Consider the following 22,716-nt stretch of genomic DNA (forward strand, 5'->3'; position numbering starts at 1 on the left):
TCAAGCATAAGAGTGTTCAAGCAAGCTAATCTTTGAAAGCAAAGTATATGAAATCTCAATATCATCTTAGTGTTTCAAATATGCTAGCAATATTTATTCAAACGAACTCAAAAATATTTTCTCAACTTGTATTTAGCACAAGAGTTGTTTGAAATCTAGCTTTGTAAAATATTTCACACATACAAAGCAAATAAAGCTTTAAGGAATCTTGCAATGACAATGTTAAGATCCTCAAGCTAATGAGTTTTTCCCAACACAAGATTTATCAAGTAAAATCTGTGGGATAACTCTTTGCTTAACCCCCCAAAATCAATATCAAATAAACAAACAAGCAAATGGGAGTATGAGCACACTATATAATCAATAACACAATATAACACTCTCACAAGGATAGGATGTCTCAAAGGAATGAATGTTTGAGAGTATATGGAGTGGAATAGGCAAAAAGAGGTTTTTGATATTGAGAGGATTTTTGCTGATTATTTTGGCTAATCTCATACTAATTATTGCAAATGAAGCCTTATATATAGAGATGGGAAAAATTATAATCGTTAGGACATGTAGGGTATTATTATATTTGTTTCAAAACATTTTAACCCTATTAACCTTGTTTAAAAATTAAACCACGGTAAAAAATAATGTCCACCCCGAGAGCATTGGTCGACCAGGACAAGTTCGGTCGACCGAAGTTCTTGAGGTCCGGTCGACTAAGCAAGAAATGAACTATGAGTTCAGTCGATTGAATTCGGAGGTCCAAGGGCGATTTTCTCAATTAGCATGGTTCGGTCGACCGGAAAGATTTGAACTATTAAGTTCGATCGACCAAACCGTTGAGTTCCACTTGTGAGAACTCGATCGACCAGGGCGTTGGTTTGTATTTTGGGCACAGTCGACTAGGTGGTCAAAAAGTTGACTTCTAGGGAGTTCGGTTGACCGGGAGCATTCGAACTAACTAATTTTGGTCGATCGAGAAGTGGTCAAATGTTAACCCTATGACCGGTTCGGTCAACTGGTAGTTAATGAACTGGGAATTTTGGTCGACCAGGCCATGGTCAAACTATTGACCCGGCACCGGTTCAGTCGACCGAGGGAGTTTGTACTTAAGTAGTACAGTAGACTGAACATGCATCTTAAGTGCATTTCGATTCTTTTTAAGCATGCAAACACCCTATTCAAATGACCATTCATATATATGCATGTGTGAGTGTCCTAGGGTCATTTCTAGGTCTTTTTGAAGGCACCAAAAAAATTCGGTGTCGATCGACCTGTTCTCTAAGATCTTTCTATGGTCATTTGCTTTTCAAGTGATGTGTAAGGACCTAGAGTCGTTCTATGGTCTTTGAACTTTGTAGTTCCTACATGCATGAAATGCATTAAATATTACAGATTATATCCTATTTACTATTACAGACCCAAATAAATGATTAAATTACAATACAACATAAACAGGGTCTTCAGGTCTTCACTTCATGTGTCGTGTGCATGCACCATATGATACTTCCAATTGCTCTTGCACACAAACTTATTAACCATTAGATACTAGATTATTTATCATAAACAGAACGGGATATGACCAATAAGGTCTACAAGGTTGAATTTTCACTTGCGTAATAAAGTTTTTGTTTTTAGGCTTTTGTCCGAAATTTCAAACGCAGGTTTTATTCCCTGTCTGAATGGTTAGATGTAGGATTATTTTTCTGCAGTTAATTTTGTTACCACCTATTTTATTGTGCTTGTTTCCTATTTCTTGTCATTAATTTAATGCGTGTTAGGTTCATAAATTAAATTTCACGTTGTTTTAATTTTGTCACAAAATCTCAAAAATCCCAAGAAACTGAATCTGAACTATATTCAGTAAATTTTTCTTTTCTTAATTTCTTTTGGAATTACACAAGTTTGGAATTAAAATGCATTCCCTAAGGAGACGATTTGGCTGTTGGGTTAAATATTACACGACAGAACTCCTATATTTGGGATAGCTTCCGAGCTGCTCATTTTTTGAGTGAGACATTATTCACACAAGAAAAAAAATAGGAGTTAAAATTTAGAGTTCACTTCAAAAAATTTCAATTAACCCATAATCTTGACAAAGCAAATTAATTTTACAAAAATCCCTAACACCAATCATGATGTGGTCTTGAAATAACCAGTTAAGGATTTAACAACAACTTGATAAGCACTTATGATCATGGCCAATTATAATTAAACAACCTCATGAATTGAACTGCTTTTGAATTAGGACCAATGGGGAACTTGATTCATAGTTAAGATGACCTAGTAAAAATTAGGGTATCTACACTATATATGCAACATTGTCTTCGTATAAAACTGTTGGAATTTCGTTGATTGATTGAAACAATTTATTTGGATATGAGAACTCATTGATCTAAGCCACACACATTCTCTACTAGCTTCATGGATAGCTAGTATTTCAGAATGATTAGAGGATGTTGTTGTAATCATCTGCTTTACTTATTTCAAAGATATAGCAGTTTTTTTATAAAGAAATACATATCTAATTTGAGATTTAGCATTGTGATGATCATATAGATATCCAGCATCAACATATCCTACTAGTTGAGATTTGGAATCAAATAAGCATAATAGACCCAAACATATGTACCTCTTAAATAGCGTAGAATGTGCTTAATTCCATTTCAGTGTCACCGAGTAGGAGTAGAGTTATATTTTTCTAGTAGATTTACAGAAAATGCAATGTTGGGTCTTGTACAATTTCCTAGATACATTAGAGAGTCATAAGCACTTAAATATGGTATTTTAGGACCAGGTAATTCCTCCCCCTCATCATGAGGTCGTAATGGATCATTCTTAACATCAAGTGATCGCACCCTCATTGGAGATCTCAAAGGATGAACTTTGTCCATATAGAATTGTCTTAATACCTTTTCAGTATATTTAGATTGATGAACAAAAAATCCGCCATTTACATGTTCAATCTAGAGGCTAGGACAATATTTTATCTTTCCTAAGTCTTTCATCTCAAATTCCGCCATTAAATAATTTATAGCTTTAGTAAGCTCTTCATAAGTCCCAACCAAATTCAAATCATCAACATAAACAACAACTATAGAAAAATTGGATTCTAATCTTTTAATAAAAACGCATGGACAATTTGGATCATTTATGAAACCTTTTTTCACAAGATACTCACATAATCGATTGTATCACATGCGTCCAAATTGCTTAAATTCATATAAAGAACATTAGAATTTAATTGAATATAAATTTCTGGGTTTTACTTTAGGCAATTTAAATCCTTCAGAAATTTTCATATAAATTTCATTATTCAACGATCCATATAGGTATGTTGTTACTACATCCATAAGACGCATGCTTAGTCATTCAGTGACTTCTAGCCCAATTAAGAATCTGAAAGTGATTCCATCCATTACGGAAGAATATGTCTCCTCACAATCAATTTCAGGTTTCTACGAGAAACCTTGAGCCACAAGCCTTACTTTACATCAAGTAATTTTATTATTTTCATTTCGCATGTGCACAAATACCCATTTGTATCCAACGGATTGGACATCTTTTGGTGTCTGGACTACGGGTCCAAAAACTTCTCTTTTTGATAGAGTTTAATTTTGATGAGATAGCCTCTTTCTATTTTGGTCAATCACTTCTATATCAACATTCATTAACATATTTAGGTTCAGGATATTCATTACTTCTAGTAATGTCAGTAGCTATTGCATATGCAAATGTCTTGTTGACAACAACTTTATTTTTATCCCACATTTTTCTTGTGTAATGAATTGAGATCTCATTATTATTTTTAGTTACCTGTCCTTTTTCAAGGGATGTTTCTTCAGGAGTTTTCTCTTCAGGAAATTCCTTTTCAGGAGGTTCCATAATAAGGATTTCATTTTCAGGAGAAACGGGTTTGTGAATGTTGAATGGATTATCCACTTCTATAATTTCTTCTAGAGTGTTTACAGATTTTAATTTTATTCTTTTGGGAGTTTTATCTTTTGCATCAACAGGCCTTCCACACTTAACTTGCGATTTAGGTTCATTATCCGGATGTTGTCCTCCAGGGACATCAATATGTGCTACAATATTTGTAGCAGGTATATGAGATTTTAATATAGTCTTGGTATCTATAAAATAATCTGGTAATTAATTTGCAACCCCTTGCAAATGTATAATATTTTGAATTTCAAGTTCACTTTTATTTGTGCGAGAATTCAAATGAGATAAACTCATAGCATTCCATGTGATTTCATGTTGTACTTCAGGCACTAATTTTGCTCCCCCTAATGTAAGTAATACTGCTTCATCAAAATGACAATCTTGAAACCGTGCTTTAAACAAATCACTTATTAAAGATTCTAGAAATCTAATAATATAAGGGGAATCAAAACCAACATAGATACCAAGCTTACGTTGAGGACCCATTTTAGCTCTTTGAGGAGGGAAATAGGAACATATACTACACCATCAAAAGTTCTTAAATAAGAAATATCAGGTTATTGCCTAGAAACTAATTGCATAGGTAAAAGATTATTGTAAGTAGTTGGCCTTATACGAACTAAACATGCAACATGAAGAATTGTATGTCCCCAAACAGATAAAGGCAATTTGGTTCTCATAATCATAGGTCTAGCAATGAGTTGAAGTTTCTTAATAAAAGATTCAGCTAAACCATTTTGTGTATAGGTATGTGTAACAGGATATTCAACATCTATTCCAAGTAACATGCAATAGTTATCAAAAGTTTAGGATGTAAATTCACCAACATTATCCAAACGAATTGATTTAATTGGATAATCAGGAAAATGAACTTGTAATCTAATTAGTTGAGAAAGAAGTCTAGCAAATGCAATATTACGAGTAGAAAGTAGAGAAACATATGACCATCTAGTAGATACATCAATTGAGACCATGAAATATATAAATGGTCCAAATGGTGGATGTATTGGTTCGCATATATCACCATGAATTCTCTGTAAGAAACTAAGAGATTCAAGACGTACTTTTGAAACAGATGGTTTGATAATTAATTTTCCTTGAGAGCAAACAGTACACATGAAATCATTTGATAAAAGAATCTTCTAGTTCTTTAGTGGATGATCATATGAATTCTCGATGATATCTTCCCATCATTACATCTCCATGATGTCCAAGACGATTATGTCAAAGTGTAAATAACTTTGGGTCATTGCACTTCTAGTGCAAGACATTATATGATTCAACTACTTTAATCTTTGTATAATACAATCCAGAAGATAAAGTTGGCAGTTTTTTCTAAAATTTGTCTCTTCCCAGAAACAATAGAAGTAATATAAAGGAATTATTTACTGTCTTCATTTATAGTTTCAATGTGATATCCATTGAGTCTTAAATCTTTAAAGCTTAACAGATTTATTCTGGATCTGCTAAAATATAAAGTTTCATCAATTTGCAATAAAGTAACATTGGATAACTTTATATTAACTCTTTTGGAGCCTTCAATCAAATTTGTAGAACCAGATATTGTATTAACATTTGTTGAAGATATATTCAAATAATGGAAATATTTCATATCTTAAAGAATTGTGTGTTGTAGCACTGTCAGCTAAACAAACTTCTTCCAAAGACATCTTAGAATCGATCAAAGTTTTAAGACAATTCACACTACAATACATATTTTAAAAACTCATTATTATAATTGATCATAGAAATAATAAATATGATAATTTATTTATTAAAATCAAAATAAAATATTGCTTACTATATATCTTGAAATATTACATCATTATTTTCATCTTCATTTACAAGGAACATCAAGATAAACATAGTTGGATAGTCCAGCATTAAGATCTATTGGAACAATATTATTAGCAAAATTTGTTTCAACATCTTTACTCTTTTCCTTTTCTTTTATAGAGGCTTTGTATATATCTATCAAGTGTCTGGGCGTACGAAAGGTACGCAACCAATGACATTTTCCTAGGCATCTGTAATATTCAGTTTCATGCTGCTTGTGTCACTAATTTTGATAATTTACTCGCTTCTAGGGGTCATCCCTCTTCTGGTGGATTGCAGCCTCATGTTGATGCTAGTGACTATTTCGACCATAGCCATGACCATGCCCACGACCATGCCTACGACCTTGTCCTCAACCACGAGATGTATTTATATTCACTTCAGGGAATGGGGTCAGACTAGTTGGACGAGTTTGGTAACATTTCATCAAAAGCTCGTTATTTTGCCCAGCGACAAGAAGACATGATATAATTTTAGAATATTTAGTAAATTTTCTCTCCCTATATTGCTGCTGTAGGAGCCCATTAGTGGGATGGAAAGTAGTAAAAAAATTTCCTAGCATGCCTTCATCAGTAATATTTTCACCACATAATTTTAGTTTCAAGCTATTCTTATGCAGAGTTGAATTATATTCGCCGACTTTTTTAAAGTTTTGCAACCATAGGTTCAACCATTGATATCGAGCTTTTGATAAAATCACAGTTTTTTGGTCGTCAAATCTATCCTTCAATTTTTTTCATAGGATAAGTGGGTCTTTAACAGTGAGGTATTCAGTCTTTAATTCTTCATCTAAATGATGACGGATAAAGATCATAACTTATGTGCGATCCTGCAGGGATACAGTATTTCTATCTAAAATAGTGTTTCCCAAGTTCATTACATTTAGATGGATATCAACGTCAAGAATCCATGATAAATAATTGTTATCTTTGATATCAAGGGGAACAAATTCAACTTTTTTTATGTTCGACATTTGAATAAATTAACAATAATAAGTCAATTTAGAAAACAAAATGTAAAAACTGAAATAAAACTGATATAATACTATAATTTTATTTCTACCCTTTTTAGACGCTTAAATATGTTTCTTCAAGAACATTATTTTATTTTTCTTAATTTGTACTCTTTAGGAGTATGATTCCAATTTACAATATTAAATTGAGTAACGATTTACCACCTCTTCCAAAATTTAAATATACCACTTCATCTGGAAGATAAATGTTTCACCTCTTCAAAGGTCGAATTTAACATCTCTTCAGGAGGTTAATATTTACCATCTCTTCGAGAGATTAGATACATAACCTCTTCAGGAAGTATATTTCTTCGGGAGACTTAAATTTATTGTCTCTCAGGAGACCAGTCCCTTCAGGAGATTAAATATAAATACGGAAGATTTAAACATGTAACTTTTTCAAGAGGACTATCTCTTCCGGAAATTTAAATATATAGTCTTTTCAGGAGGACTATTATATCATCTCTTTTGAAAATTGGTATTCTTTAAACTTTAGAAGACATATTCTCTTCTTGAGAATATTATATTCTTATGAAGTAAAACATATAAGAAATAAATAAATTAAATAATAATTAAAGAAATAACTCAATTGGTTAGAGCCTCGTGTTGATAACGTGTTATAAAATATGTAAAAAAATAAATAAAGATGAGACAAAAATTTTACATGATTCAGCTATGCCTACTTCACGAGCAAATAGAATCAACACTTCACAATCTCATAAGGAATTACAAAATGATTTGAAATTGACCTTGTACAAAACATCTCCTCTCTTTATCCCTCATACAAAATATTTCTCTTCTCATCTCTACTCTCTTATTTTTACTATCTCCTCTCTTTATCCCTTATACAAAATATTTCTCTTCTCTTTATCTCTACTCTCTTATTCTTACTATATATCTATTTACATGAAAGCATCAGATGTATGTATTCGAAATGAAAAAAATAGGGTACCCTTTTATAGGAAAATATGGATAACAAGGCATTTATTAGGGTAAAAAAACCAAAATGGTGAAAGATTGGATGATATACATATTTTTCATAACAATTTATTAATTTATTATGTATTTCATTTTCGTTCTACCTTTCGATGATAATCAAGTTGTTTCGATTATATTTTCTTTTCCTTTATATAATGTTATCCAAATTCCATGTATGCTCACTATCAGAATTTTAGACCAGCGACAAGAATCCTAACCCAGTCATCTTAAAAACAAATACTTCCTCCACAAATGCCTGCATGGCATCATTGTCATAAAACCCACAAAAGAAAAATAAAATAAAATAAAATGACTCCAATTTGATTATTTATAATTTTAATAGTAATCTTATGCTAATCTTATGCAAAGTTGAATTATATTCGCCGACTTTTTTAAAGTCTTGCAACCTTAGGTGCAACCATTGATATCAAGCTTTTGATAAAATCACAGTTTTTTTGTGGTCAAATCTATCCTTCAAATTTTTTCATGAGATAAGTGGATCTTTAACAATGAGGTATTCAGTTTTTAATTCTTCATTTAAATGATGACGGATAAAGATCATAACTTTTGCGCGATCCTGCAGGTATACGGTATTTCCATCTAAAATAGTGTTTCCCAAGTTCATTACATTTAGATGGATATCAACGCCAATAGTCCATGATAAGTAATTGTTATCTTTGATATCAAGGGGAACAAATTCAACTTTATTTATGTTCAACATTTGAATAAATTAACAATAATAAGTCAATTTAGAAAAAAAAATGTAAAAACTGAAATAAAACTGATATAATAATATAATATTATTTCTATCCTTTTTAGATGCTTAAATATGTTTCTTCAGGAACATTATTTTATTTTTCTTGATTTGTACTCTTTAGGAATATGATTCTAATTTACAATATTAAATTGGGTAACGATTTACCATCTCTTCCAAAAGTTAAATATACTACCTCATCTAGAAGATAAACGTTTCACCTCTTCAAATGTCGAATTTAACATCTCTTCGAGAGGCTAATATTTACCATCTCTTTGAGAGATTAGATACATAACCTGTTCAAGAAGTCTATTTCTTCGAGAGATTTAAATTTGTTGTCTCTTAGGAGATCAGTCTCTTCGGGAGATTAAATATAAATACATAAGCTTTAAACATGCAACTTCTTTAAGAGGACTATCTCTTCCGGAGATTTAAATATATAATCTTTTTAGGAAAACTATCTCATCATCTCTTCTGAAAATTGATATTCTTTAAACTTTAAAAGACATTCTCTTCTGGAGAATATTATATTCTTATGGAGTAAAACTTACAATAAATAAAATAATAATTAAAGAATCTCATACAAAATATTTCTCCTCGTTATCTCTACTCTCTTATTTTTACGATATATCTACTTACATGAAAACATCGGATGTATGAATTCGAAATGAAAAAAATAGGATACCCTTTTATAGGAAAATATGGATAACAAGACATTTATTAGGGTAAAAACACTAAAATGGTGAAAGATAGGATGACATACATATTTTTCATAACAATTTATTAATTTATTATGTATTTCATTTTCATTCTACCTTTTTATGATAATCAAATTCTACCTTTCCATGATAATCAAGTTGATTAGATTATATTTTCTTTACCTTTATATAATGTCATCCAAATTCCATGTATGTTCACTATCAGAATTTTAGACCAGCGGCAAGAATCCTAACCCAATCATCTTCGAATGCCGCATGGCATCATCATCATAAAACCCACAAAAGAAAAATAAAATAAAATAAAATGACTCCAATTTGATTATTTATAATTTTAATAGTAAGCTCATGGAACAGTCTCGTCTCTCCAATCATATCACCGTTTTTCCTTAATAAATAGACTTACGAAAGCAGAAGCTATAAATCAAATACCAACATGTATTATTTCTAGCAAAGAAGTAGAAGAGGGGCAGGCAGCCCAGCCGTGCTCACTCACTGGGTTAACTGCTGCTAAATTTCACCCACCCCTCCAAATAAAAAAATTTATTTCATTGCAGTGATTATTTAATAAACCAGAGAAATGAAATTTAATTCAGAAATCACTTTTTCTTGGCAATGAACAGTCCCCACCTCTGCTCCCCGGAGGAACTCCTGTTCATCTTTGCCTTCCAACCCCCAGCTATTTCATTATAGTCTTCCTGTTGATAATCCAGCAATTCAAAAAAATAAATTGAGTAACAATAGTGTAAAAAGAATAGGCCAATGCGCCTGAAGAAAGTTTAGGCACGTACTTCAGAGAAGTCATTGATAAACGCATCCTTGCCCTTCTCAACAGCGCTCAATTCCGTTTGTAAAACCTGCATGAACTGACGCACACCAAACCATTTGATTTAGACTCTGTCAAAACCAACCGACATGGCTATCATATACGTGAGGAAAATCAAGGTTTATTATAAATAAATAAATAAATAACCTGATCAGTTCGATCCTCTGCAACAACCTCGTCAAAACCAGCATCCCTAAGCATCTGTGTGCACACGATGAAACAAAAAAAGCTTGATGTGGTTAATATATATGTATATGTATATATATATATATATATAGGAAAAGGAATGAGGGGGAAATTATATTTACTTTCAGATAGGAATATACCTGCCCATATTCGTTTACATCATGAAGATCATAGCCTCTTTGCTTGATATACTCTTGAAAGTCGGGGGATGGAGATCCAGCTCTTTTGCAGTAATCACTAATAAGAATTTTGCCTCCTGGCTTTAACCACTTGAAGAAGGACTTAAATAATGCAGGTTTGTCCTGAAAATACGCCGCCAAATACCATCAGCAAAACATCTAAGACAAATAATGGAGACCCAATTCCGCAAGTTAAAACCAAAAACAAAGTTCAATACATTAGAGTAAAGAGCAAGCTGTCGTGACACAAGATTATATTAACCAATTTATGGGTAATGATCTGGTTTTAAAAATTAAAAAAAAAATTACAGCAGTCTCAAACTAAATCAAGCACGTTTCAGAGGCCTGCTTCAGAAGGAAGCTAATAGAAAATGGCAAAATTCTACTAAGAAAAAAATAGGTCCGAAGGAAACTTAACCCATTGCTAAAATTAAAGTTACCCTTCACTCTGTCTGATTCACAGAAAGAGTTGTGCATACAAATGTCAAATGTGTCAAGAAACTGCCATCCTTAATATTTTGCTCGTCTGATTGATGACTGGCATGGAATAAAAGGCAAGCCATTTTTTCTTAATACTCTTGATCACAAGTACTAAAAAATGGAAACAGGAGATGAAATTTTCTAAAAGATGAGTTGTGAAATAAAGAAAAAGTAGCTTTTAGATTTTGATTAAGGGGATGGATGGGCATCACAAAGAGAATAGGCAAAGGAGTTGAGAAACACATCCAACAAATAAAATGTGTGAATCATACTAGCATTGATCTTTCGCTATATCCACAACAATAGTAATTTGAGAGAGAGAGAGAGAGAGAGAGAGAGAATATGAAGAAATAAGAGGGGATGTGTTGCAGTGAATCTTTTCCCACAACTTGCCGCATGCAACACAAGGAAAGAGGAGCTGGAGACAAGAGAAAGGAAGCTAAATCAGACAAAGCCATAATATAGGCTAAAAGGTTTTTAAATTCTATTAAAGGGAGATAAGAATCGGAGGACAAGGGGTCCTACCAAGAAAATTTTAAAAATAAATCACAACTAAAAAATTAATGACCTCCCCAATCTTGACTGTGCACATCAACCAGCAGCAACCCAGGAAACAAGTAAGGAGCTGAGCACCATAAAATATATATATATATATATATATATAAAAGCCTACTCCACATAAACATAGTAGCCAACACCTTTCCCATAAAGAATCTAGAATATGTAGCACACCTAAGAATTTTCTCCAAAATGCTTGGACACTAAAGAAAGCAATTCACTCCAAAGAAAGCACACCAAACCGCCTGTTCCAAGTACCCCACAAAAAAAAAATACAATGAAAAATAAAAAATAAGCACTCATTTAGTCATTTCCCTCCATTAGAAATGCTGACCACAAACATCCGAAAGACCATTTTTGCAGGTATTCTAATTAGAAGCAGATCACCAGTATTAAATTGTTAATCCTTTAAGAACAGCATTCCATTAAAACCCTATTTTTGGCTTTGCAAATTGAGGAGTAAAACAAAATGATAACTAACTAAATAACAGGTAAGAATATTTTAAAGATTTGCAAGAACATCCAAAAGCCAAAGTCTATGATCAAAATGGGAAGGGCAAAGAATCAAGCACCCCTAATAGCCGGGCAAACATCAAATGGCTCACATCACTGATATTATTCATGCCAATTTTGACAACAGCCCACCATTCATACTGATCATTTCTTGGGCAATAAGACATTTGCTATTATCTTCAGTTGAGAAATCTGTCAAGCCCACACCATATTCAAGCCATTACCCACAGGAAAGAGGGGTTGAAATAGTGAATATTTTCACCCCAAATGAAGTTAACACTTAACACACTTCTAGAAAGGTCTGCAACCTTGCCCAGGCCCATCACCAGTAGGCAAACAAGTCTGTTGAATCTTTTTAATATTTGAATTCAAATCTAGTAATCTACCATCACAAAACTTGGGCTGAAACCTCATCCCAGTGATCCCTGTTTCCTCAATTACAACTGCCCCTTAATGAACAGTGGTAATGGAAGGTGGAAAACTTCCACTGTTTGTGGCAATCAAAGAACAACTTGATACATTAGGAAGCTATTTCACTGAAAACTCACAATCTTCCCTCCCCATCTGCACTCTTTTTCCATTCTCAACAGCCTGTGCCACACCAAACTCCTCACAAAAGGGGGGGAGGGGGCTTACCATGCACAAGAGAATGCAGTGTCTTATAAAAGGACCATCACCAGGTACCAAATAACTGTTAAGCAATCAAATGTTCTGAGATTTTTCCAGTGTTAAAGAACTTCTTGAGAGAAATCTTCCATTGTTATTCACCAAAAATCTCATGAGGATGAGATAACTGGGTGTTCTCCAGGATTCTCGTTCACAGATGTACCTTTTTTTAAAGAAACCAAAGGTCTGTATGTGTTCGTCTAACCACCTTTAGTCTCCTCCTCTAAGACAATAAAGGGCAACTTTCCTAGCAAATTCAATTACATGCCACAAAGGGATCATACTCCCAAAATAAGTTAAAAGGTCTTCCTCTGTGAGCGTCAAAGCTATAATGAAATCGCATCTTTTTGACAATTAGAATATCACAACAGAGACAGGCAGAAAGCCATCGCCCTTGCCTATAGGACAGTGCCCACTGCTAAGCACTAGGCTAAGAGGTTTTCAGATTTCATTAGAGTTTTGTGGGGATTTAGTAATTTATTCAAAGGAATTATGGAGAAGTAAATGGTTAGGAAACAATACCAACATAATGGAATGACAATTCCAGCCACCATGTGCCAATATCACAATGCTGCCCTGAAGGAATCATGATTCAGCTTGGATTGCATTCAAGATTACTTTTTGAACCCAAATAAGGGAAAGAGATACCGAACTGGAATCACATTTTTGTTCCAGGTTTCATGGTCGCAAATCAAATGCAACATTAGATAAAGAAAAGAAATGCATGCTACTGTTTTAAGGAATAAAATTATTTTTCTCTTCAGCAGCATTGTTCAAGCAAACAAGCACAAGCAACATATTTTAAGGCTTTGATTCAAACTCAAAAATGAATACTCCAAAACAAATCCCATATATCTGAGAAAAAAGAAAGTCATCTTACTTGAATATGAAGAATGGTGTCACGACTATAGATCACATCAAATGAGTTGTCCTGATATGTTTTCTTGGTACAATCCGCAACTTCAAATTCAACAGCACATTTGAGTCCAATGGCACGCTCAAGAGCAAAAGAAATCATATTTATGGATAGGTCAATGCCCACAACCTCAACATCAAAGTTCTCAGCCATGTAGAAATCACTTCCCCCAATTCCGCAGCCCACATCTAGGACTCTCTGGCCAGGCTTAAGTTCCAGTTTTGACACAAATTCTTTCGTTGTATCTATCAAGAGACAGCAGGGGAAAAAAAATTATCTCAAGAATAAAAAGTTTATGAGTGACTACTTTTCTGTTGCATAAGCAAAAAATTTTGAGAAAAAAAAAAAAGACAGTTCATTAATATTAGGCATGAATGCATGATCATTACCAACAACTCCTTACACAACAAAGAAACTATCATGTCAAGAAACCATGCACTATATTGTATATCACTTTTTTCATTTTTTTAATATATATTTTCATATTGCACATGGGCAGAATTTGTCATGATTCTTTTTTGGGTTTACAAGGGACCAAAGCCTAGAGTAAGCAGAAAGGAGAAAGGGGCGAGAAGCAGCAACAAAGTTGGAGTTCATCCTCAGAAAGTCAGGAGTGGAATTCAAGGGACAGCGAAGCCAAATTCAAATTTCCTTCCTTACACATATGCCGGACAAATACAGCTCAGATCTCTCAAGACTCCATGAGCAGTTTTCTGCACCAAGAAATGAGGCCCAAGTTTGCATGAGATTCCTTTTCATCATTAACCAGATTCCAAGCTAAAGGGGCACTTCCTATAACTTAGTCATGTTATAGAAGCATTATCTAAGGTTAAGGATCCATTCACCTTCACTATGGAGTCCATACGCAACTACTTGACTGTGCTTCCCCACTAGCACATCCCGTGTTTAACTTACACCAATACAGCTCAGATCTCTCAAGACTTCAAGAGCAGTTTTCTGCACTGACAAATGAGGCCCAATTTCGCATGAGTTTCTTGTTCATCATGAACCAGATTCCATGCTAAATGTAGACTTTGCAGAAGGAGCATTCTCTATAACTTAGTTGTATTATAGGAGCACTATCTAAGGTTAAGAATCCATTCACCTTCACTACCAAGTCCATCCGCAACTACTTGACTGTGCTTCCCCACTAGCACACAATATATTTAACTAGACCAGCCTACAGCAGGACAAGGCCAAGCACCATCTCAAGCAATTTTATCTGGTCCTTCCTCGTTGGCCAAGAGTCACCATAGGACTTCACCTGTGATTTCTTCAATTGGGATTGCCGGAAATTTTGTCCCTAAACACACAAGCATCCCAAATTCTATACAACACTGGCTTACACAGAGGGCTGATGGAGGATGCAAGTCTCAGCTGAAGCCAAATTTAGAAATTTTGAGAAAAAATATACCAATATCTAACTTTAATGGAAAAATAATGCAATTTTATTTGCTTTCAGAATTTGCATTTTCAAGGGTTTTAGGTTCAAATTTAAGGGTGATATGCCTAAGATATCTATGCCTTTCAACTTTGGAAAAATAGTATCCATTGCTCAAGTTCCAAGTATTAATCACATAAATACAAGTCTTTTTGGCACACAGGACCATAAAAAATAAAAGAAACAGTTGCCCACAGTACAATTTTGAACTAGTTTGAAAACAGTTACCACAAAATTTAATCTTATTTTGTTACTTAAACTAGTACTAACACAACTAAATATTTTTGAAAATCTTCCAAGTATTTGCTTAGCTGCCAGAGAGGCAAATAATATGCCAGTTGTGAAGCTAATAGTTTTGGCAGTGGTAATGAACAAGTAATTTCTAATTCAAAAAAATGGGCCTATATATACACACACAATGAGATTTCATTTCTGGAAAAGAAAAGGGGTGAAAGAAGCTTTGATATTCCAAACACACAGGCACGCATGCACACAAGCAAAATACATGTTTTTAACTGTCTATCGTATAGGAATATCAAACTAGATCAACATGGCATACCAATTCCTCCTGTGCTCACAAAACCTTCCCCAAAGACCCGCTCATATCGTAATATCCCATTACATTTATACTGAACATTATCCAAGAATCGCTGGAAACACCTATCATCTTGTGAACTGACTTTCTGCCATTTCCAGCAAATCTGCACCATACACACATCATGTTAGGCTATTTATCATTGGACAGTTTTACCAAAACATCAAAGAGAGAGACAGAGAGAGAGAGAGTCTTTGCCTGATTTTGATTCTTTTTGTTCCTCACATAAGCTCCAATGCATTTGCATCCAACAAGAGAGAGCTCAAAGGAATTCCCAAAACCATCTTGCATATGGCATTCTTTAAAGATCTGCAGCCACATAAACCAGTAGTACACATAATATTACAAGTTAATCTATATTATTATTATTATTATTATAATTATAGCCTTCCGTGCACTGCTACAATGTTTTTGCTGGTCCACTTTTTCTCCCAATTCAAATTGTATTTTCCAATTTCAAAGACAGACACTATCACATCATATCTGTATGTTCCTCACAGCACACTGAGCTAAGACAGCAAGTGATATTAGGAACATAAGCTCAGACAGTTCGCAAAGAATTTCTTCAAAATCAGTCACTTTAAGTTAAGACATGGGCATATTCAGAGTTTCAATTGAATCACTTCAGACTAGGGGTGTACAAAATTTACCGGAAAAACGAAAACTGGACCAAAACCAAACAGTTTGATACTTCGGTTCAATGTTTCAGTTTCGGTCTTCGGTTTCGGTTTTAAATTTCATAAAAACCAATTTTTGGTTTCAGTTTCACAACGCAAAAAAACAAAAAAAAAGAACGAACCAAAAAAACCGAAAATTTGAAATATTATAGAATTCTTATTTTATATATATATATATATATTGCTTTATATTTTGTTTCTTCAATTAAGTAACTGATTCTATCTGTTTTTTTTCTTGAATAAATTTAATTGGTTTATTATACCTGAGCTTTCATTTATCTTCTGCAAGGATAAGAAAGCAGGTGGACTAGGGAGGGCTTTTATAAGAAGCAAAGCCCCTCAGAGTTCTTTCCCTTGACCATGTGGGACAAAAGAGGAGTAGAGAGGCTGAAAATAAGAAAGGATTGAAAAGATCCCAGCTTCTGTGTTGGGAATGTTTGTCCCACATTGCCAGCTGGAAGAATGGAAAGTCCCTCCTATAAAATACCATCTAGACATTCCATCCCAGGACATCATTCAGCCCAACTTGCTTTGTAGGTGGGCTGCTCTGGCAATTGAACCCTTTTTATTTGGCCATTGTTATGGATTAAACACTGGGTCATGGAGCTACAGTTCTAAATTTTTTAAAGAATAAATAAATAGCATTAAAAACCAAGATAAAACCGAACCAAATCAGAAAAATTTGGTTTACAGTTAAATAAAACTGTCAATCTATGGTTCCGTTTGGGTGTGTGATCTTATAAAATTGATTATTTCAGTTTGGTTATCGGTTTTGGTCAAAATTGAACCGATCTAAACCAATTAAACCCCTACTTCAGAATCCATACGGTTCAACTTCAAAAAAATAAAAAAAATAAAAACTAAATTGTTTGTAAACATATGCAAATTTTCAGTTAACTACACAGTTTAAGGTATAAATCCTTATAGCCACCTATAGCCACAGGGATAAACATCAGCAATTATCAAATTTACATTGCCAACTTCCTGCTCATAAGTCCACGAGTTATAACCATAACAATGAGTCAATGACTAGTAGCCAGTAAGAACTAACAATTTATCCAACAAAAAAAAAAAAAAAAAAAGAAAAGTAATCAACAAACTGAGCACTTCCAATTGCATATGTTAAATATGATAGACAAGGTGGCGGACCTTCGTATAAAATCTAGGTTCACGGTAGTGGGTTGGGTTGTTTTTTCGCTTGGAGTCTCCAGATTGATGAAAACATGACTCCCTGAAGAAAATAAACCCTCCAACCTTTAACCATTTGACCATCCTTTCTGCTAAAGCCCCAACCTATAATGCAAAAAGACCAGCAAAATATAATAAGCAGTGAATGCAAAGCATCATATCTTAAAGGTTCCATGTCAGTTCCAGTGTAAATGAGAAACAGACAAATCCCACATGCCAAATCTATATTATTATATATGATAACTACTCAATATGTCATAATTAACATAAACAAATTCAATGAAATAAATCAGCACAACCAAGACAAACTATGTTTAATATATCCAGGGAAGACTACAAAAACAATGGCTACATTTTATTCATCACAAGCATGTCTCAGGGGCAGTAGCATCAACTGTCAACCTTCTTTCACCAAGGGAGCAAAGTTCATCTGCTCAGCACTGGAACCATTTTGGTGCCACGCCAAGTCATGAGCAAGTAAAGCTCAAGTAGATTTATATCTTGTCCCTTGTCAGCATTAATTATTTTTCATCCAGACAGTTCTTGAAAAAAGGTCTGTGAGGGAATAAACTCTTAGCAGAGCTCTCCAGACAAGTGGGAACAATTTCCGCAAGGAAAAAATGAAGGTACTCAGGGAGGGCTATATGAAGGACAACAGGAGATAAGACATGGCAAAATAGTATAATTGCACCAGAACAAGAAGAGCAAAAACAGAAAGATTGCAATGAAAATAGCAGCACAATAACTGTGAGTGTAGAGATGCAACAGAAAAGTTTACCTCCTCATCAGATAGATACATCAGCAGCCAATTTGAGAAAATTAAGTCCATTGATTCTGCTGAAAAGTTCAGATCTGGAGATGTCACATCAGCACACATGAACTTAACATTCTTATAATGGCCATTAATACTTTCATTCTGCAAGGAAAATAGAATGAGAAGATTAGGACAAGCTGCAAAAGACGTAGCATAATGAATTCCAAAGTTGGACCAGCAATCTTTGTCAAGGTTGCATGCATATCTGACCTTCTTTATCACACTTTCAATGAAATCCAGAGCTAGAACCTGGCTCGCCTTTTGAGCTAATTCACCAGTAAAACGACCAATGCCTGCCCCTAGCTCCAAAATCGATTTTCCTTCATATGGTGGGAGAAGAGAGAGTACCTGCAGTTGCAATTAATTGGGTTTCAGAGGTTTGATTAGCCATGTAGCGTACATGAAGACCAACATATCAGAGGGGGGAAATGAAAAACAAAACTACAAATCAAAGGGGGTGAAAGGACCCAGGCCAAATTTAATTGCAACAACGAGCTTGCAGATGCATCATCGGAATTCATAAAATTTAGAAATATTTAGATATTATAAACTGAAACATTTAGCCCAAAGTCCATGCCGTATTAGGATTTTGTGGTGGATCAAACCCTAACTGATGTAAGAGGCAAGGCATAAGACTTGAGCAACTGCATGCAGAGTAATTCCATCACCAAAGCCAATTTTTGGAAAACATACAAGAGTGTGAGAGAGAAAGAAGCAAAAACAACAACTAGCAAGATCAAACAATGACCCTTAACATGAAAAAAAAATCAATGGGTTCACGATAGTTTAGTTATATTCACTCTAGCAATATTTATGGCCATTTATGAGTAGCACCAATCCATCCAAATAAGTTGGCAGCTTTTTATGGACTCATATTTGAATGGTTTGGATTCAACCAAATCCTTTAAAAGCCAAGGGAATGAGATGAACAAACAAACAAATGTGAGAATAAAAGTTGCATTCCTTTTAATTATTTTTGTGGCGTTCACAGCAATAGAATTGGACAATAACATGATAAATATGCCACATGCACAAGATATGCTTAGAAAATTTATATTAATATATTCTAAGGATAGCATGCAAACATTAAATTATTATTCAATGATCAAAGTAAACTATAAATAAAACAATTTATTACCAGAAGCAGCTTGCAAATTCAAAACTTGCATTTGATCTTGAAATAGCTTCAAAAATTTTTCATTTTTCTGAACAAAAATCCTAAGCTAGGTCCAATTTGGAACAGGGAAGAATTGACAGCGTGGCAACTGGCAAGTGACATAAAGTTTTACCTAACATGGAACCTGTTGTCTATTCAAGCAAATGAGGCTAAGAGAACATGCTTTTCAAGAACACACAAATAACTTCCCCTACACGTGTCATTTTCAAAATAAAATATGCCACAGAAAACCCTGGCGTTGCAAATCGGTGATACACTATAGGATTTTCTTCCAAAAACTAAAGTTAGAATGACAATGCCAAAAAAAAAGAGCGCAAAATGGATACAAAAGCGAGAGTTGCACACTAAATCTTATTTTAAGACTTTGAAAAATATATAAAAGGCAGGTTTAGAATTCAGACAGACTCCACATATTGTCCAGTCAAGTATCCACACAAAAATATTTACAAGGAAAAAAATGCAGAAGCAACCTCAATGTGTAAGAAGCCATAACAAAGAAAGTGGATACAGATTCAGAAAAGCCACAAAATGCAGAAACAGATAGCGCGGGGGAAAAATCCTCTAATGCAAAAAACGTCAATAACAAATTTAGAAAACAACAGATACGGCATTGATGCGGATCTCAAACCAGTCATCAGGCATAATCGCATGACAATCCAATCACAGAATTTACACCAAAATGAAGCCCGAAATGAGGCGAAATCGTGCACATTATCGAGAGAGGTAAAAGAAGAGAATTTTGTAGCGAGAAACACAAGTATATTACTTCAGGTCTCTCTTCTTTGTCGAGGTCGGAAGCCTTGGAATCAAGCATCATTGCCTCCACGGTGAGGTCGACAGAATGCTCGACCCAGTAGCTCTTCTGAACCACACGCTCTTCTCCTGCACAGAAGCAAACAACAACACGAGGAAGGAGATTAGGTTTCTATAGATTAGAGAGAAGGGGAGAGAAAGAGGAATCGGACCAGGAGCAGCAGCAGCCATTGTGCAGAGGAAGCTTGGGATAGCGATTGAGATGGAAGAAGAGATGATAGAATGCGAAAGACAATGGAATGAGATCGGAACTTTGGTTGGGGTTCAGAATTCAGAATCGGACGGAGGTGCTGTTCTAGCAAGTCTCGATGGCAACGCGGGTCCTGGAGAAGCTCCTAGATCTGCGGTCAAGCGCTCTGCCTCTCTGCTGCATCTCTCTCTCTCTCTCTCTGCGTGTCTCTCTCTGCTTCTCAATCGCTTTGCGTTTTAGAGCGCGAGAAACCAGCAGGGGATGGATTCCAGAGAGACATGCGCTTTGTATGGAAAGGGGCTGAGCTCACATACGTTCGTTTAATAAGGTGTCGTCGGTGGGTGCTTCGTCGAAGAGTGCGAAATTGCTGAGGGTGACAACACATCACAGGACACTTGGCAGGATGAGAGTGGTTGAAGTACTCAAAATGTCACATGCTCCTCTCGTATGATCATGTGACAATGATATTGCCAACATTGTTATCTTCCATGAGTTTTACGGACCCACTAGTTGTATAGTTGTTCTCCCAATTCATTTACTATTATATAAATTATTTGAGAGAACAAATTTAGGAATATGATTTTAGGCACACCTCCATTATAATTAAACTATTAAAGAAATTTGCACGCAGCAAAACTAGTCCGCCAAATTTTTTTATTTGATAGTCTAGTTAGTGTGGTTTTTCCTTGTATTGTGCCTACTTCCTACTTTCTAAAAAAAAATTGTTCATTAATTAACTATAAAGACTAAAGGAAAAGTTTTAGTAGTCTTCACACTAATAAATTTTTAAATATATATATATATATATTACGCTTTGGATGACATTCATTTACAATGTGAGTCTATTATGTCTCAATTTGTAACATGATGTCCAAAATACTCCTTTTTTATTTTATTTTTTCATTTCTCATGGTTCCCCTTCTCAATCCTTTGTTTTGTTTTACATTCTATTCATCTCCCCCTACCTGTATAAAGCTCTCTCTTCTTTTCTTGCCTTCCCAATACATGATTATCAGCTCATCTTCTTTTATGCTTATGGACCTATGTTATAATTTGATCATAGGCTCACATCACGCAAAAAGCATTAATGATGCATGAAATAAGGTAAATTCTTAATCAAATTTTATCTAATTTCCCTTTCTTTTCTTTAGCTATTAGGTTATGTTCATTTGCATTTCTATATGTACATTGAACTCCCTTTCTATCCTTCCCTTCCTTTTGATTTGAGTCAAGAAATAGCGGATGGAATGTTACAAACAAATATTATAAGAATTATAACCTAGTTGAGCACATAAATTTTTGCTTAGTTAAAAAAAAAAAATCATCTGATGAGAAATAAAATGACAATCAAGGTTATCTATAATGTCAGCGTTAAAGAAGATAATCAATTTCTTTTAGCTCCTCTAATAAGGACTCACAAAATCAATAAGAAACCTCCAGCATAAAGGCTCGTAAATCCTTAATAATTTCTCATAAATGAGGAATGAATGAGAGGAAGGCCTACATGACTATAAAAGCATTAGTCTGAGGAGAGGTCAAGCCATCTTAGAAATTCTTAATCTTATACTATTACCATTTAATATATATATACCCTTTCATTTTCTTGACTTAGGCATTGGATTGATCCTCCGAAGTACACCCTAAGTCTTCCAAGCCTTTCTTGTCATCTTTTTCAAGCTACTAAGGTCGTGATCGATCTAGCAAACTACAATTTGTATTTTAGCAACAACATTTTGGCATCGTTTATAAGAAGGTGAAAGGGTTTTTAATTGATCTTGATCATGACCACATCTCATAACTTTGGTTCATATCATCCTTCTGGAGAATCATTCGTCCTTATTAGTCTAGTCATTACAACCTGCTATCTCACCGTAAGGGCAACTGGTTCCAACGAATTCATGAATTTTCAGCAACCATTAACAGTAACCAAGAATAACAAGTTCTTCCCTCAATATCTCTACTTAGATATTAGGATTTTATCTCAACTTGTAATTGATTTTTCATGAGACACAAATCAAATATCTATTGAGCAACCTTTGGGAATTGATCATATTGTATTCCTTTGATAACGTTGTTTGACAAAAAAAATAAAACGATTTAAATGAAAAAAAATGAATTATTAATTAATTAGATTAATTAAGTTTTGCTCCATGAATAATTTATTACTTCTTTTGCAAAAGTGTAGGATATATACAAATTACATAACCTAACTTTCTTCCCACCAAAGTCAAAACAAGTTGTCACTTGCCTTATGAGAAGTACTCC

The 22,716-nt window shown here is 34.2% G+C and overlaps 1 protein-coding gene across 1 annotated transcript; it reads right to left on the reverse strand.

Moving 5' to 3' along the window:
- Positions 1-9,530: 9,530 nt before the first annotated feature.
- Positions 9,531-20,878, reverse strand: LOC131145450 (phosphomethylethanolamine N-methyltransferase-like). The gene is made up of 12 exons (XM_058094530.1): positions 20,414-20,878; positions 20,215-20,330; positions 18,482-18,619; positions 18,236-18,373; positions 17,419-17,562; positions 15,791-15,901; positions 15,557-15,698; positions 13,521-13,801; positions 10,385-10,546; positions 10,206-10,259; positions 10,024-10,098; positions 9,531-9,930 (listed from the first exon to the last, which is right to left on the reverse strand). Exons 1-12 carry the CDS (start codon positions 20,430-20,432, stop codon positions 9,832-9,834), a joined length of 1,479 nt encoding a protein of 492 aa, XP_057950513.1. The 5' UTR covers positions 20,433-20,878; the 3' UTR covers positions 9,531-9,831.
- Between the last annotated feature and the right edge of the window lie 1,838 nt (positions 20,879-22,716).

The sequence above is a fragment of the Malania oleifera genome, chromosome 13 (assembly GCF_029873635.1).
Source record: "Malania oleifera isolate guangnan ecotype guangnan chromosome 13, ASM2987363v1, whole genome shotgun sequence".
Taxonomy (NCBI): domain Eukaryota; kingdom Viridiplantae; phylum Streptophyta; class Magnoliopsida; order Santalales; family Ximeniaceae; genus Malania; species Malania oleifera.

Bases quoted from the DNA above. Each gene is read 5' to 3' on its own strand.
- LOC131145450 (XM_058094530.1), bottom strand. The intron at 18,374-18,481 runs GTCAGATATGCA...TTTTCCTTGCAG, and splicing joins TTGAAAGTGTGATAAAGAAG to AATGAAAGTATTAATGGCCA. The intron at 10,260-10,384 runs GTATATTCCTAT...GTGTGCACACAG, and splicing joins ATGTAAACGAATATGGGCAG to ATGCTTAGGGATGCTGGTTT.